The sequence below is a fragment of the Drosophila yakuba genome, chromosome X, assembly GCF_016746365.2.
Source record: "Drosophila yakuba strain Tai18E2 chromosome X, Prin_Dyak_Tai18E2_2.1, whole genome shotgun sequence".
Classification (NCBI taxonomy): Eukaryota; Metazoa; Arthropoda; class Insecta; order Diptera; family Drosophilidae; genus Drosophila; species Drosophila yakuba.
Genome location: NC_052526.2, coordinates 12198055 through 12212700, shown reverse-complemented (window position 1 = coordinate 12212700; position 14646 = coordinate 12198055). Strand labels below are relative to the sequence as shown.

General features: G+C 51.2%; 4 protein-coding genes across 8 annotated transcripts; 2 read left to right on the top strand and 2 right to left on the bottom strand.

The window, feature by feature from the left end:
• Nucleotides 1-41: 41 nt before the first annotated feature.
• On the bottom strand, nt 42-4545 carry LOC6525154. 3 transcript variants are annotated; one of them, XM_015190635.2, is made up of 4 exons: nt 4180-4545; nt 3362-3908; nt 1154-2119; nt 42-1093 (listed from the first exon to the last, which is right to left on the bottom strand). In XM_015190635.2, the coding sequence occupies exons 3-4, from the start codon at nt 2031-2033 to the stop codon at nt 189-191; spliced, it is 1785 nt and encodes a 594-aa protein (XP_015046121.1). In that variant the 5' UTR covers nt 2034-2119; nt 3362-3908; nt 4180-4545; the 3' UTR covers nt 42-188. The 3 variants fall into 3 exon arrangements, with proteins under 3 accessions (XP_015046121.1, XP_039227699.1, XP_002100992.1); XM_039371765.2 differs by having other exon boundaries at nt 3572-3908; XM_002100956.4 differs by lacking the exon at nt 3362-3908.
• A 358-nt stretch (nt 4546-4903) lies between these two features.
• On the top strand, nt 4904-6996 carry LOC6525153 (RNA polymerase II subunit A C-terminal domain phosphatase SSU72). The gene is made up of 3 exons (XM_002100955.4): nt 4904-5207; nt 5289-5547; nt 5606-6996. The coding sequence occupies exons 1-3, from the start codon at nt 4981-4983 to the stop codon at nt 5705-5707; spliced, it is 588 nt and encodes a 195-aa protein (XP_002100991.1). The 5' UTR covers nt 4904-4980; the 3' UTR covers nt 5708-6996.
• Nucleotides 6997-7188: 192 nt separating this feature from the next.
• LOC6525152 (glucose-6-phosphate 1-dehydrogenase) lies at nt 7189-12014 on the top strand. 3 transcript variants are annotated; one of them, XM_002100954.4, is made up of 4 exons: nt 7189-7593; nt 10148-10407; nt 10470-10687; nt 10774-12014. In XM_002100954.4, the coding sequence occupies exons 1-4, from the start codon at nt 7575-7577 to the stop codon at nt 11849-11851; spliced, it is 1575 nt and encodes a 524-aa protein (XP_002100990.1). In that variant the 5' UTR covers nt 7189-7574; the 3' UTR covers nt 11852-12014. The 3 variants fall into 3 exon arrangements, with proteins under 3 accessions (XP_002100990.1, XP_015046120.1, XP_039233437.1); XM_015190634.2 differs by lacking the exon at nt 7189-7593 and adding an exon at nt 9413-9737; XM_039377503.1 differs by lacking the exon at nt 7189-7593 and adding an exon at nt 9954-10081.
• Nucleotides 11949-14591, bottom strand: LOC6525151 (cytokine receptor). Its single transcript, XM_002100953.4, has 3 exons — nt 14538-14591; nt 13173-14344; nt 11949-13091 (listed from the first exon to the last, which is right to left on the bottom strand). Exons 2-3 carry the CDS (start codon nt 14267-14269, stop codon nt 12257-12259), a joined length of 1932 nt encoding a protein of 643 aa, XP_002100989.2. The 5' UTR covers nt 14270-14344; nt 14538-14591; the 3' UTR covers nt 11949-12256.
• Nucleotides 14592-14646: the final 55 nt, after the last annotated feature.

Sequence of the window (14646 nt, the reverse complement as noted above, 5' to 3'; positions counted from 1 at the left end):
ACTTACTATTACTGTTATTACAATGGCAATGCAGCTGGAAATTGCTTTTGCTTACACAGATGTATTCGTTGGATGGTTCGGAGGCATATGTACAGATATTTACAAGGGGCGTTCTTACAGCTAGGATTCGGCAAGATGCGAGCGGGCGGTGGGTATCGTCTGTCTATAAGTCAGTAGATCTAGCGGATTTAGACGAGCGTGGAGAGTTCGTGCAGCAGGACGGTGATGTTGCTCATGTCCAGCGTGGGCGGAATGCCGGGGCTGACCGATCCGCTGGCCTCGCGACCTGCTGTTAGGCAGCTGCTATTCGCCAGTGTCCTGGGCGTGGGCGTCGGCGGTGTGGCAGTGGCTGGACGCACCAGAAAGGATGAGTTAACGGCCCCCACTGCTCCGCCTCCACCACCGCAACAGCCGCCACCGCCGCCACCACCAAGCAGCAGGGGGTTAAAGCTGCCGTGGGAGTGGTTGGGCGAGACCGCCGTCACGGATGGCGGCACCAGGTGATTCTGGTGCCCCTGGTGAGCGGCCTGGTACGTGTGGAACGGACCAGGTGGCAGTGGCATGGGCACAGGCAGCGTCACCGGCAGCTGGCCAGCCGAGATCACCGACAAGTTGTGGGATAGCGGAGCTCCACGGTAGCTGATGGTCTTCTCGCGCTGCCACACGAACACGTTGTGCACCATGGCGCCGCCGCAAAAGACTATGCCAACGCCAATCAGCAGGCTGGTCACGATCGCCGGCGTCGAGTGGAAATGGCTAAAGGTGTACAGGATCAGGCCGGTCAGGAAGACCGGTATGGAGATGAAGAAGCCACTGACGGCGCACGTGCGGCTGGCACTGGACTTGACCAGGTACTGGTTATCGCGACCCTCGAAGGCCGGCTCGCGCAGCTTAACGGCGAACAGGAACTGGATGGCGCAAACTAGTAGGCAGCACAGGTTGAGCGACAAGGAGAGGGCGCCCAGTGCCAGGGTGACGTCGTAGACCACAATAAAGTCCTCACCGCCAGCGCCACGACCCACCGCGTCCTCGCGTCCATTTGGCGATATCCTTAGCAGGAAGATCAGCGAGAGCAGCGCCAGAAGCAGGGAAACTGCAGGAAAAAAACACGAATTACTATACACTTTTCCCCACTCATTTTGGACCAACTTACTCAGGCAGAGCAGACCCAGGCTGGTGAGGGCCTCGCGGGGCGAAGGACCCGACTTGGGCAGCTTGTGACGCACAGGATTCGCGCTCAGGTGGCTGAAGTTCCTGTAGTTGTGCGGCAACTGGCTGAGATTGTGTGTCTGGGTTTGCGCTTGCGCATGGTTTGTTTGCTGGTGGTGGTGGTGCTGCTGATGATGATGTTGCTGCTGTTGTTGCTGCTGTTGCTGCTGCTGCTGCTGGTGGCTGGCCAGGATGTGTTGGTTCGTGTAGGTGTGATGGTGCACACTCCCGTTGCCCAGAAAGTGCCCATTGGGGGTCAACTGCGTAAGTGGGGTGAGCGGTTTGATGGGCGTACTGGGCGTGGCAATGTTCAGCAGCGTGGAATTGGCGTTGCCCACGCAACCCCGTCCTCCAGCTACTCCACCAGCAACTCCTCCGCCAATGCCACCTGTGGCCTCGTTGAGCAGCGTGCTCGAAACGGACGCATTCAGGGCGGATATATTCAGCGGCTGCGGCGGTCGCAGGTGGATGTTGCGCGCGGTGCTGGCCACGGCAGCTGCTGCTGGGCTCGGCGAGCCACCATTGCCATTGGTGGTGGTGCCGTTGGTGCAGACGGTGCCTGCTGTGGTCGCTGCATTCGCGGTGGTTGCAATTCCAATTCCAAGTCCGATGCCCGCTTCCGCTTCCACCGCTGGGGGTGTGTTGTGGCCGCTGCCACTGCCTCCAGTGTGGTTGTTGCTGCTGCTGTTGCTGTTCGGGTTGCTGTTGCTGTTTGGGTTGCTGTTGCTGTTGCAGCTATTGACCAGCAGCGTGGACAGCGGGTTGATCGCCACTGCGGCGCTGGTCGCAGCGGTACTGCTCGTCGTCGAGGCGTGCTTCAGCATTTCCGGCGGCTTGGTCCTCCACTCCGATCACATGCTGAACTGGGCGCCACGGATCAGTTGCTGATGCTCCAGCAGGACTAGTCGACCTGCGAAGTGCATTGGTGGCATTAGTAGTATTCCAGTCCTTTTAAAGAACATCTCGTTAATAGTGGAAGATGTACATAATTACTATTATTCATACTCAATTAATGGTTTATAAAGTGGCAGGTAATGGAAGCTTTCTGATTACGGAAGAAGGGAAAATGGGGAAAACTGTGTTGCACATTAGTCACATACATACATACATACATATGTATGTAACTGCAAACTGCAACAGTACTCGTCTGCAGAGAGAGAAAAACAGCCTCTCATGAGCACTTTCATTTTGCCAGTGGCTGCGCATGCGCAAAACTTTCCCATAATTTATGCATATATAGATATGTATATAAATGTATTTATGTGGAAATTGTGCATCGCATGTATTGTGCAATTAGCGGATGGCGAAGAACTTTTCACCAGCGACTAATGGCGGGAATAAAAGCAAAAGCAAGCGAGAAAGAAAACTTAAGTCTGCAGGTACTTAATCTAATTTGCATTTTTTTAACAATTTACATATGCATGCACATGAAAGCACTCTCAAATTAGATGTAAATTTTATAAAAAAACAAGAATATTCCTTCTAGAGAAACCTTTTCTGCATCGAGAGATGCTCGCAAAACAAGTTTGCGAGTTTAAACCTTAAATAAACTTAAGGATGCTAGATCTTATTGATTTATTTTAACATTATTCGAAAGTGCTTCCTTGTACCTACAAAATGCAAAGGTGTTTTCCGACTATGTATGGTAAAGTAAGGATATCGAGCTTTATAGAAGTACATATGCATGTATCTTTATAGATATATGTACGTTCTATTTCAAGGTCCGCGATCCCATAGTTAGGTTCCCATGGTTCATGGCTGATTCCTCGGAAATCTGGTTGTTAGTTGGAAAAGCTTTTTGAGTTGAGCAAACAGTTTTCCATAGCTCCGAGAAAATGCACTTAAAGGTGTCATCAAACCGAAGACGACTTCTTCAAGGTATTTCAAACTATTTTTAATTGAATAAAACTGCTCAAAAGACCCGTTTTGGGCAAAAGCAAGTGGAACGCTGGCTATAATAAAGTACCTGGGTTATCTCATTAAGAACCGATAATGAATTAACCACTTTTGTCTTGCATTTAGTGCATTTTCATGCAATATGTTTCGAGTTGTGTGTGCGGTATAAAAATAACGAAAACACCTGGTTTAAGAAAACGAAACTAAAAAAGAACCGAAGACAAATTGCAATTGGCAGGTTGTAAAACGGGTTTACCTCCGAGTTCTTCTTTTTTGGTACTACAGTTTCCGTTCTTGACCTGCGACCTTTACATGGTCGTCGTCCAGCGAAGAAAGCGCCGGATTCCACTCTTTAATTGGCGAACCGATAATGCACGGTCGCAAATGCCGCGGGAGATGCTTCCTCCGCCGCCTGCTCCCCTTCCTCATCCGCAACGGACGCGATGTCCAAACCCAATCCCAATACCTAAGCACCGCCAGCAGGCGATCCAATTTGGCGGCAAGTGGACAACGACGACGACTTCGACGACGCGGTGACCGATCGAGTGACAAAGTACGACTAATATCGGATCTCAGGAACTTCGGTTCTGCCGGCAGCAATTCGCCCAACCAGTTGAGTTCTCTCCCGCTCTTTCGGTGCCTGTGTCTCTGTCTCTGTCTCTCCCTCTCACCTCACCCACTCATGCACACGCTGCTCACACGGACAGGTGAGCAGTGGAACGAGCCAATTCCAATATCAATTCCAGCTCCAAACGCCGCTTGGCACAGTGGCACCATTACGGTTAAAATAGGGAGTTCTTCTTCTAAAAGTTTGTAATAAACATATATAATGAAATGCTTAACGTATGATTTGCCTTTCTGTTACTCTAACATAACTACAAGCAAAAAGCTGCTAAACAAGATAAAGCTGCAGTAGCTTCAAGGTGAAAATGTATGTAATAGGCTTTTGTTTACAAAGAAGGTGAAAAGTTTTCAATCTCTCCAACTTTTTGAAAGGGAAAAAACGGTTGTTTTGACAATGTCGCCAGTTTCAAAGCAATGCGACCCACTGTGCCGCAAACCTGCTCAACTCACAACACACGCGATGCGGCGGCTGCTGGCTGTGGTGCTTCTAGTGCTCCTGCCTCACTCCACGCACAGGTAAAGAATGGAGGCAACGGCTCCAAGTTGCTCAGCCGCATTCCACGAGCTCCAAACTGAAAGGTTGTTGTCGGTTACTGCTGCGGTTGCCTATGCGCTTCGAACATCGAAATTCGCCATTGGCTGTGGCAGTCCAATTTAAATTTAAATTCGCGATTTAGTTACTAAATTCACTTGTAGTTAGTTTATCTTAATTTTGGATATTTTTCGAATTCGAAGTCACTTCGGTTGAATTCAAAAATGAAAATTGACCGCCAACGCTGCCAGACTACGTCGAACTGAACGCCAGTGTTGAAAAGTTGGCAAATTGGCGACTAGGAATCGATATATTCAACTCGACAAAGTGTCGATAGTAATCAAAAGCTGGATTCCAGAAAGATGTTTCGAATTTCTAATAGACGTTTATTGAATTTTAATTATTTTATTTAAAATGGATGTAAGTAAGCGTGTAACATTTTCTTATGCCTTTACGGGATTTTCCATTAGACATTCAAATTTTTGCTTGGCCATAAGTTTGCCAAAAATATATATATTTTTTTAATTTTATTGAATATTTTGTAGTCATTTGCGGTATGTTTAAAGTTACTTGTATTTTTAATGAATACGTTTGATTTATATTTGAAAAATTATCGACTTATCGATATTTGCGCTCGTAGTCTCGCCATCCCATCTCCAGATTGGTGAACATATTTTTCGCCGACTGCAATTGCAAAGCACTGCCAAAGATAAAGAGACATGACTGATCCTAGCAAGCTCGCCGTCGCCGTGGTCTGCTCCTCGAACATGAACCGCTCGATGGAGGCGCACAACTTCCTGGCCAAGAAAGGCTTCAACGTGCGCTCCTATGGCACCGGCGAGCGCGTCAAGTTGCCGGGCATGGCCTTTGACAAGCCGAATGTTTACGAGTTCGGCACCAGCTACGAGGACATCTACCGCGACCTGGAGGCCAAGGACAAGGAGTTGTAAGTTCGCCGTTTGTCCGGCATGCCGGCACGGCCGCCCATCCGCCTACCGTTGGCTAATCTCTGCCCTTTCGCACACAGCTACACACAGAACGGCCTGCTGCACATGCTCGACCGCAATCGGCGCATCAAGAAGTGCCCGGAACGCTTCCAGGAGACCAAAGAGCAGTTCGACATCATCGTCACCGTGGAGGAGCGCGTCTACGACCTGGTGGTTCTGCACATGGAGTCCATGGAGTCGGTGGACAACCGACCCGTGCACGTTCTCAACGTGGATGTGGTGGACAACGCAGAGGATGCGTTAATGGGCGCCTTTCTCATCACAGACATGATCAACTTGGTACGATCATCTCCCACCCACTCCCTCAATTCGCCCAACGATTCTTATGCCTTTGCAGATGGCCAAGTCCACGGACCTGGACAATGACATCGACGAAATGATCCAGGAGTTCGAGGAGCGCCGCAACCGGGTCATCCTGCACTCGGTGCTCTTCTACTGACGACCGACGTCTGCCAACAGCTCGTGTCCAGCTCCAGCACCAACACCAACACTAGAATCCCGTAGCCTCCCTGCGCTCCAGCCGAGTCACTCGATCTCGTCCCATAGGGGCTGGGTTCGCACAGCATAGGACGTCGGGCATAGGACGTAGGGCGCGCGGATCCCGGGTTTTGGATTGGGAGCCTAGAATATAAGAACATTGTAAATAGAGAGGGGCCATCGCTGCAGCGAAAGCACATCCAACAACCTGCACACCCACACACGCACCTCCCACCCCCACATATACACACACACACACATGCATGCGTGCACATCCGCACTGGCATCCACATCCAAGCACCTGATTCGAAATCCACACCACACCTGCAAGCAACTGGCTCATAAATTTGAAATTAACACACAACCAATGGCGACCATTACAACACGACGGCCCCAAATCCCTTCGTATGTAGTATGTGTACGTGTCCGTATTCCTTGTAGTTCTGGCCGTTGAGCCGCCTCGTTCTTATCACAGTCTTATCACAGGCTCTCGCTTCTCCCAGCTGGCAACGGCGGCCGACCCTCTGACTCCCACCCGCTCTCCCGCTCTCTTCGCCCGACTCTGAGTCCGATTCGGACTCGGATTCGATTCGATTCGATTCTCATATAAACTGAAAACTCGCATCGTGCTTGTGTGAATGAGCATGCACGCCAGAGAGCCACTCACTCAGGGGCAGATCGGGTTGGGCCCTCGCGGGTAAGGGTATCGTTTTTAATCTTGCATAGTTTTACCAATTATTCAGACAGGGCTGACCCGACCGCCAGCCATTCCCGTAGCCCAGTTAGGCATCCGACTATCGGGCAGAGGCCTGGGCTGGGCGTTCTAAACAATAGCCAAAGGCCCGCAGCGGGCGCTAACTTACAATACTAAATAAACACCAAGGGAGTTGACTACTTGGATTGTGTTCACTAAGCATTGGAATAAAATCGAACGCCAATTGGGGCGGGTTTCTTGTTGACTATTGCTAGTTTCACTGACCAAATTTGACGTGAATCTAGGTAGGATTACAAATTGTAAAGGTGTTTAGTAATGGGCCTATTGAAAAATCGTAATTCTAGCGTAATTGCATCATCTAACTCATCCACGATCAAAATTATTATATTTTAAATTGTAAGCATTCAGGTTTGGGCCCATCTTTTTTTTCAGATTAAACAATTTTATTTCCATGTTATTTTATGATATTGTAGAGCATTATTTTTATATTATTATTTTGTGTGTTTATCGAGAAATTAAAATCATACATCAACGCATTTGTATACTACATATATGGGTGTCTCTCTACATACGTATGTAAATCCAGATCGATTGGGCCCCCGCGCGCACTGAATCCGCTCCTGGCTGCGATCAGCGGCGCAGTCGGGGTTACAAAGCGTCGGTTGCTTTAGCTGTTGCTGTTGTTGTTGTTGTTGTTGCTGCTGCTGCTGCTAGTGGTGTTGGTATTGGTGTTGTTGCCATTGGCAGTGCTTGCTTGGGCGTTTGTTTGCTGCGGCGGTTCGCGCCGTGCTTCAGTCAGTCAGGGAATGATCGTGCTTAGCTCCATTACTACCGCTTCCATTGAAGCTCCGCGACTCCGAACTCGCTTTGTGTTACGATTGCGCTGCTAGTTAGTGAATAGTAAATAGTGAATCCAAGCGCCGTAACTCTTTGTTAATTACACATTGCCAAAGCGACAGAGGTTGCTCAAAATCCAGCGACTGGTGAAATCTAAAATCTGATATCCGAAATCGGAATTCGAAATTGAAAATCCGAATCGAAAGCCCTTCGTGTAGTTGTCACACTTTTGCTTTTCGACAGGGAAATCCATTCACATTCACACAGTCGGGTCAAGATGGCAACGCAAAAGGAAGGTTAGTATCGCAGCTTCGGGCAATTGCAATTGGTATCGAATTGGATTCCACACCACGCACTGTTACCAATTCGATTTTCGGGCGCGTACTTGCCGCGATCACTGTCGCGCCAGGTGGACTGGCTTTCCAATCGGAATCCGATTGCGAGTGCCTGTGCCAGTGCGAGTGCGCCCTTCAAATGTGCTCTTCGCCTGGCACTGGGGGTCACCTACAAAAAGCAGAGGACGCGGACTCGGCCGACTACTGTCTTCTTATCACAGGAGAGGCCACACCGCTCCCGCACCGCTCTCTTCCATTCTACACTGGCCACTCTCCAACTGTCACTCTTACTCTCACTCTTCAACAACTACTACTCCCCCAACTACCCAACCATTCAAGCGATGACGTGTGGCTGCTCTTGGCCATCGGACGGGCTTGGATCCGAGCGGCCAACTAAAACAAACACTCGCTGCGTGCTCCAAGATTAGAACCCGGCAATACCAATAACCTTTAGCGGCAGCGCGAGCGCTCCAGTCCCCAATCTCCGTTCTCCACTCTGTGGCAATGACATTGGAACGCATGTATGTGTACATTCTACGCACGGTTAATTAGCTGCCCACCTGCGTTTAACCCGAGAAGCCTTTCCAAAAAGAAGAAAACAACGAGGGACAACAAATGCAAACCCGCTTGGCGTTAATAATATTCAAACGCGTTACCTTGCTCCCCTCTTTTCTCTTTCTCCCTTCTCCATTCTCCACTCGCCCTCTCCACTCGCCAGCTCTCCATTCTCCGTTCTCCATTCTCCTTGCCCCAATGCCTTCGCTTCGTCTGTGTCAATGTCAAATGCGATGCGGCCGAGATTACAGTCGAGCTTCGATAAATGAAACCATGCTGGGTCAAGCAAATCAATCAAAAATGCGGAACAAGGCATAGCAAAAGAAAAATTAAACCACAAAGCAAACTCAAATGGAGGTTGAAGTCATCTAAGTTCGAGCTAGGCAAGTACCACTGTGTACCACTGTCGGCTTGTGACTCACAATCTCGGCATTTGAAGGAGCTCGCCAGCCTCTTAGTCACCATCCATCCACGAGTTCCATCCAACTGCTTCGCTGTCTGATCTTCCGAAGCTCCGACCGCCGAAAAGTATGCATCCCCGGTACTCGCAGAGATCCGCCTCGGAATTAGGGTTAAATTCCAGCTTAACTCAAATCTCCGAAGAGCCCAGGTACCCAGCCGTAGAATCACGTGATTCACCAAGACCCATTCACTTCGTTTGACTTTTAAACGACACACAGCGATTCTCAAAAACGAACGTAGCGCCATGATGAAATGAGGTTTCCAGAAGTTCCTATTATCGGAGTATATTTCATGACCCCTCCTTTAGTACCTCCATTAGTGGAGGTACAACCTCTTTTTAACCTTTTCCAAATGGAATAATGGAATAGAAGCAACTATGAACGCAATAAAAGGGAGAACAGTTTGCATAGTATATCATAGACCGCGGAGATTTCTCCAAGTGTTCGGGTATATATCATCCATTAGGTGATCGCTATAATCTGTTCCGATCTGAGGGGGAAGTGATGCCATAATGGAACTCACTGATCATCCGACCGAACGTCTTTCCGCCACGCGATCGACTGAGGCTGCCGGCCCAGACTGACGCTGCTCGTTCCGAAGCCAAGTTTGCCAAGTTTGGATACACGGTGAATTGTGATGTATGTACACCCGGAGCACTTGGCTTGCACTTTGTGCCCACGTTTGCATCGCCGTCGCCGTCGACGTCGCTGCCGGGTTCATCGCTTACACCTTGTTAAAGTCAACCGCAGCGCGGCGATTTATTCGTTTTGTGCAACCGCATCGGAAGATACGCGCGTGCACCTGCTCCAGCTGTTCCACCTGGCCAAGCTTCCGCACCTGCCCCATTTGCCCACAGCTATCCGGCCACCCATTAGCGACCGCCGCGGAGGGTGACCTCTGGCGGACTCTTTGGCCAGTCATCGCCATCGCCATCGGCATAGGCATCGGCATCGGGATCGAATCGGAGTTGATTAGACAACGGATCCCGGTCTTATCGAGTGCTTATCGCTCTCGCTTCCCTTGACATTGAATAGACCGTTAAATAGTCTGCACTCGGCCACGGACGGTCAGTTGCCTCCAGGCCCTCGGTGAGTCCTCACGCAGCTCATCCTGACCAAGCTCATCCGGAGTCGAGTAATCCTCAGTGATCTATGAAAACTGAACAAATTCCAAGGGCAAAGTTACTGAAAATTCCCGCACATCTATCTATAACTGATGTGAATTTTTTCTCACCCTGCAGCTAAGAAGTAAAGAACCCCTATACCATTCCTCCTTTATATTTTACTATTAAAACAATGCATTCAAGAAAGTTATAAATCTTTAAGCTACCTGTGTTTAGAATTTAGTTCACTTTGATTAAGTTATGACAGTTGAAAAAAGTTACTCAGTGAAAAAACAACCAGAAATTCCTGGATGTCCACAGCGCTACAGAGTAATAGATTTCGAATAGAATTCAAAGCCAAAGCCTAAAAGATCCACTTTTCACATGTGTCCACAGATCACACCGCCCTGGATCTCATCATTAAGTCACTCAAGTCGCCGACCATGGTCTGCGAGGGTACTCACTTCGACGGCAAGATTCCGCACACGTTCGTCATCTTTGGAGCTTCGGGCGATCTGGCCAAGAAGAAGATCTATCCAACACTCTGGTGGCTCTACCGCGATGACCTGTTGCCCAAGCCGACCAAGTTCTGCGGCTATGCCCGCTCCTCGCTGACGGTCGATAGCCTCAAGGAGCAGTGCCTGCCGTACATGAAGGTGCGTCCGTGATCTAGTCGTGGGCAATCATCATCGAATTAACCCATTCCATTGCACCACAGGTCCAGTCGCACGAGCAGAAGAAGTACGAGGAGTTCTGGGCTCTCAACGAGTACGTATCCGGCAGATACGACGGACGCACTGGCTTCGAGCTGCTCAACCAGCAGCTGGAGCTGATGGAGAACAAGAACAAGGCCAACCGCATCTTCTACCTGGCCCTGCCCCCCAGCGTCTTCGAGGAGGTGACAGTCAACATCAAGCAGATCTGCATGTCGGTCTGGTGAGTATAAGTTCAAGATCAAGATCAACATGCATTGAAACTTGAAACCAGATACTTATGCACGCCTATACCCCATTCTCTTACAGCGGCTGGAACCGCGTCATCATCGAAAAGCCCTTTGGACGGGATGACGCCTCCTCGCAAGCGCTTAGCGACCACTTGGCCGCTCTGTTCCACGAGGATCAGCTGTACCGCATCGATCACTACCTGGGCAAGGAGATGGTGCAGAACCTGATGACCATACGCTTCGGCAACAAGATCCTCAGCTCAACGTGGAACCGCGAGAACATTGCCTCCGTGCTGATCACGTTCAAGGAGCCCTTCGGCACACAGGGACGTGGGGGCTACTTCGACGAGTTTGGCATCATCCGCGACGTGATGCAGAACCATCTGCTGCAGATCCTGTCGCTGGTGGCCATGGAGAAGCCGGTGAGCTGCCACCCGGATGACATCCGTGACGAGAAGGTCAAGGTGCTGAAGAGCATCGAGACCCTGACGCTAAAGGACATGGTGCTGGGCCAGTACCTGGGCAATCCGCAGGGCACCACCGATGATGCGCGCACGGGCTACGTGGAGGACCCTACCGTTAGCGACGACTCAAACACGCCCACCTACGCCCTCGGCGTGCTCAAGATCAACAATGAGCGCTGGCAGGGCGTGCCCTTCATCCTGCGCTGCGGCAAGGCGCTGAACGAGCGCAAGGCAGAGGTGCGCATCCAATACCAGGACGTGCCCGGCGACATCTTCGAGGGCAGCACGAAGCGCAATGAGCTAGTTATCCGCGTCCAGCCGGGCGAGGCGCTGTACTTTAAGATGATGACCAAGAGCCCCGGCATCACCTTCGACATCGAGGAGACAGAGCTGGACCTCACCTACGAGCACCGCTACAAGGACTCCTACCTGCCGGACGCCTACGAGCGGCTCATCCTCGACGTCTTCTGCGGCTCCCAGATGCACTTCGTTCGCTCGGACGAGCTGCGCGAGGCGTGGCGCATCTTCACGCCCATTCTGCACCAGATCGAGCGGGAGCGCATCCGGCCAATCACCTACCAGTACGGATCGCGCGGTCCCAAGGAGGCGGACCGCATGTGCGAGGAGAACAACTTCAAGTACTCCGGCTCCTACAAGTGGCACGGCGGCAAGGCGGCCACGGCCAATCTCTGAACGATCGGAGCACACCAATCCGGGCGGGGTTCGCAGGATACTCCTCTCTGTCCTCACGTACATGTACATACATATGTATATATGTATTCTTTGGTTATTTGTAATTCTCTTTGGTCTGTACAAGAATTTTTTTATTAAATATACGAAATAGTGTTTAGCTGGAGCAGAGCAAGCTTCTAACTCTAACTCATAAACGCGACTGGGTCGCAGGTTTAAGTACATAAATAGATCCATCAATAGATTGCAGGTGGGTGGCAAACCCTACAATTGTAATACTAATTAAATAATGAGGATGCTTCTGGTCAGTGTTACTAAGTGGGTTTCGGTGCTGAGTGGGCTAGTTACTAATGGCACCTCTCGAATATTTACAGGCGAACTACAACAAGAGCTGATCCCCCCGAGATCTCAGCGCACGGGTGGCGGCTTGATGTACCCATCGCCGCCGGGTGCGCTTATTGTGCTCATGTCCACGTATTGATTGGGTAAATTCTGATTGGTCTGGGGCACGGGCTGCGGTCTGGGCACATCCTGCAGCTCCATGTCCGACGTTCTTGTGGGCTCCTCTTCTGCAAATGTGACGCAGATCCCCACTGGGCTGTAGAACTTCTCCGGCGGAACGGTTGCCGGATAGGGCCGACTGTTACTGACATTCGGAGTTTCCGTGGGGACTTCATTTAACTCCGGCATATCAACCCGGATGTCCGCCATTTTTCGCAGCTTCTGGATGGCCACGACGAGCGTTCCAAGCACCAGCAAGGAGATAATGCCCTCCACGTACCGCATGACCTTCGGCCTCTCGGGCACCTCGCTGTCACCCGACCACCACCGCATCCCTGTGGTCAGGCCGTCACTGTAGTTGGCCGCCACGGCCATCCGGATCACGCCCTGCATGCCGGAGAAATTGAACGTAGGCTCGCGGGCAAAGGTCGTCTCAATGGAGGAGTTCTCGTCGCAGGCATCGTGCACTTTGCTGGAGAGCGTGCACCAATAGACCATGTAGCCGGTGAAGTTTCCGTGCTCCTCCGGCCCTAGCCAGTTGAGTTGGAAGGTCGTCTTGTTGTAGCTCTCCATGTAAATCTGTCGATCCCGGATCGCACTCAGTTTGGGCACCTCCAGCTGGCTGCTCTCCAGCGATCGGCCCACGACGTTGCTGCTCCACACAGTCACTGTGGCCGGCTGTGTGTCATCCCAGTCCGTGAATAGCGCGTACATCCTGTCCTTGGTGCTGGCCACTCTGGTGCTGAAATGTGGATGGGGATCGGTTTATACATACATACGTGTGAGCTCTTAAAAGAGTTCTACTGCATGGGTTTACCCGTACCTGGTGCTCGCCACGTATGTCTGCTCGGCTCCATTGAACTCCAGCTCGTTCAGCGGCTCCCAGTAGACCTTGAGCTCTCTTTTGGCGGGGTAATGGGAGAAGCCATTGGCCAGGAACTTCGGCGGCCGGACGGGCAGGGATGCGTTCGTGATGAGTTCGAACTCGAACCTTTCCGACCAGCGCGAGCACGGGAGACGGCGCCTTAAACTAACGTAGAACAACTGATTGCCCTCCGGTGGGTTTTCAAAGCAGACGCGGTCAAAAACACTGACAGCAAGCTTCCGGAGCACGGTGACATTCCTCGACAAGCTGGGCAGCTTGGAGTGGCGGAACGCCACGTTTAGTTCAAAGGTTCGATTCGGGTAAATAATGGGTCCGTTCCACTCCAGACATGTCCGGTTTGGCTCTTGTATCATTTTGGGCCTTACCTTCGGCCACTCCAGCAGCTGCATTTCGGCTTGGGTCCGCCTGAGCTCCTGGGTCTGGTTGCCCAAAGCATCCATCATGATCAGCCTGAAATCCCTCCACTTCGGTGCACGGCTGTTTGGATCGATGGGCACGGAGCACTCCATTTTGCGCCTGCGGTGTTCGTCCTCCGACTTTCTGCAGTCGACTGGCTGGGCCGTGCCTAACGCCAGTTGGTATTGGGTTGTGTTCTCGAAGTTGCCGTTCTCCATGCGGCTGAAGGTGCACCTCAAGTGGTAGGTTTCTTCGCGGCACTCGAAATCCGTCACATTCAGCAGGGCGTACACTCGGACGGACACATAGACCTGGCTCACGCCATCCAGAAGGCACTCATACCTGCGCTCCCATTCGTTGGCGGGATTCGCATCCCTGTGCGTCACGGTGCCGTTGTACGAGACCGTCGATGCCTTTGTGCCCTGCCTCCGTACAGCCATCATCCTGCCCTCACCACCCTCACATTTGCAGGTCACCACGCCAACTGTACCGGAACGCCAGTTCGGTTCGTAGAGAGGCCGTATCGTGCAGTTCTCAGGCGTCCCATCCGGCGCATCCTCCGCCAGGGCGTGGGCAATTAGCGTCGCCAGCAACGTCAGCAAAACCAGACGACGGCTAATCCACTTCCTCCAGCCCATAGGTGTTCCTCAATCTGCAATGGATCTTATCGCAGCTTCTGATGCTCGGCCCCGATTGGCATATGTAGTTTGGCGCTGGAAGTAGAATTTGGATAAAGCCTGATTACGGGAACTATGTATCACAATGTAGCAAACATTCACTCGAGAGTAGAGCAAATGAGAGCAAACGAATCCCGCATTGCGGCTATACGCTTGTCCGAATTGCATGCTGATAAGAGCGCGAGGCTTTACTTCGTCGTTGTGGCGCTTTATGTGGAGCCAGGCCTACCTCCTGATTGTGGGATCCGACTGCTCGAAAGCGATCTGTGCGACTGAGCGCAATAACCCCACACATGTACTTAAGTATAACCAAGCAACTTATCGATAGAGCCCGAATC

Excerpts from the sequence above, each read along its gene's own strand:
- LOC6525154 (XM_015190635.2), bottom strand. The coding sequence starts at position 2,033 with ATGCTGAAGCACGCCTCGACGACGAGCAGTACCGCTGCGACCAGCGCC. Across the intron at positions 1,094-1,153 it reads CCTGGGTCTGCTCTGCCTGA|TTTCCCTGCTTCTGGCGCTG; the intron begins GTAAGTTGGTCC and ends TTTTTCCTGCAG.
- LOC6525153 (XM_002100955.4), top strand. The coding sequence starts at position 4,981 with ATGACTGATCCTAGCAAGCTCGCCGTCGCCGTGGTCTGCTCCTCGAAC. Across the intron at positions 5,208-5,288 it reads GAGGCCAAGGACAAGGAGTT|CTACACACAGAACGGCCTGC; the intron begins GTAAGTTCGCCG and ends TTTCGCACACAG. Across the intron at positions 5,548-5,605 it reads TCACAGACATGATCAACTTG|ATGGCCAAGTCCACGGACCT; the intron begins GTACGATCATCT and ends ATGCCTTTGCAG.
- LOC6525152 (XM_002100954.4), top strand. Across the intron at positions 10,408-10,469 it reads AGTGCCTGCCGTACATGAAG|GTCCAGTCGCACGAGCAGAA; the intron begins GTGCGTCCGTGA and ends ATTGCACCACAG. Across the intron at positions 10,688-10,773 it reads CAGATCTGCATGTCGGTCTG|CGGCTGGAACCGCGTCATCA; the intron begins GTGAGTATAAGT and ends ATTCTCTTACAG.
- LOC6525151 (XM_002100953.4), bottom strand. The coding sequence starts at position 14,269 with ATGGGCTGGAGGAAGTGGATTAGCCGTCGTCTGGTTTTGCTGACGTTG. Across the intron at positions 13,092-13,172 it reads ACATACGTGGCGAGCACCAG|CACCAGAGTGGCCAGCACCA; the intron begins GTACGGGTAAAC and ends TCCACATTTCAG.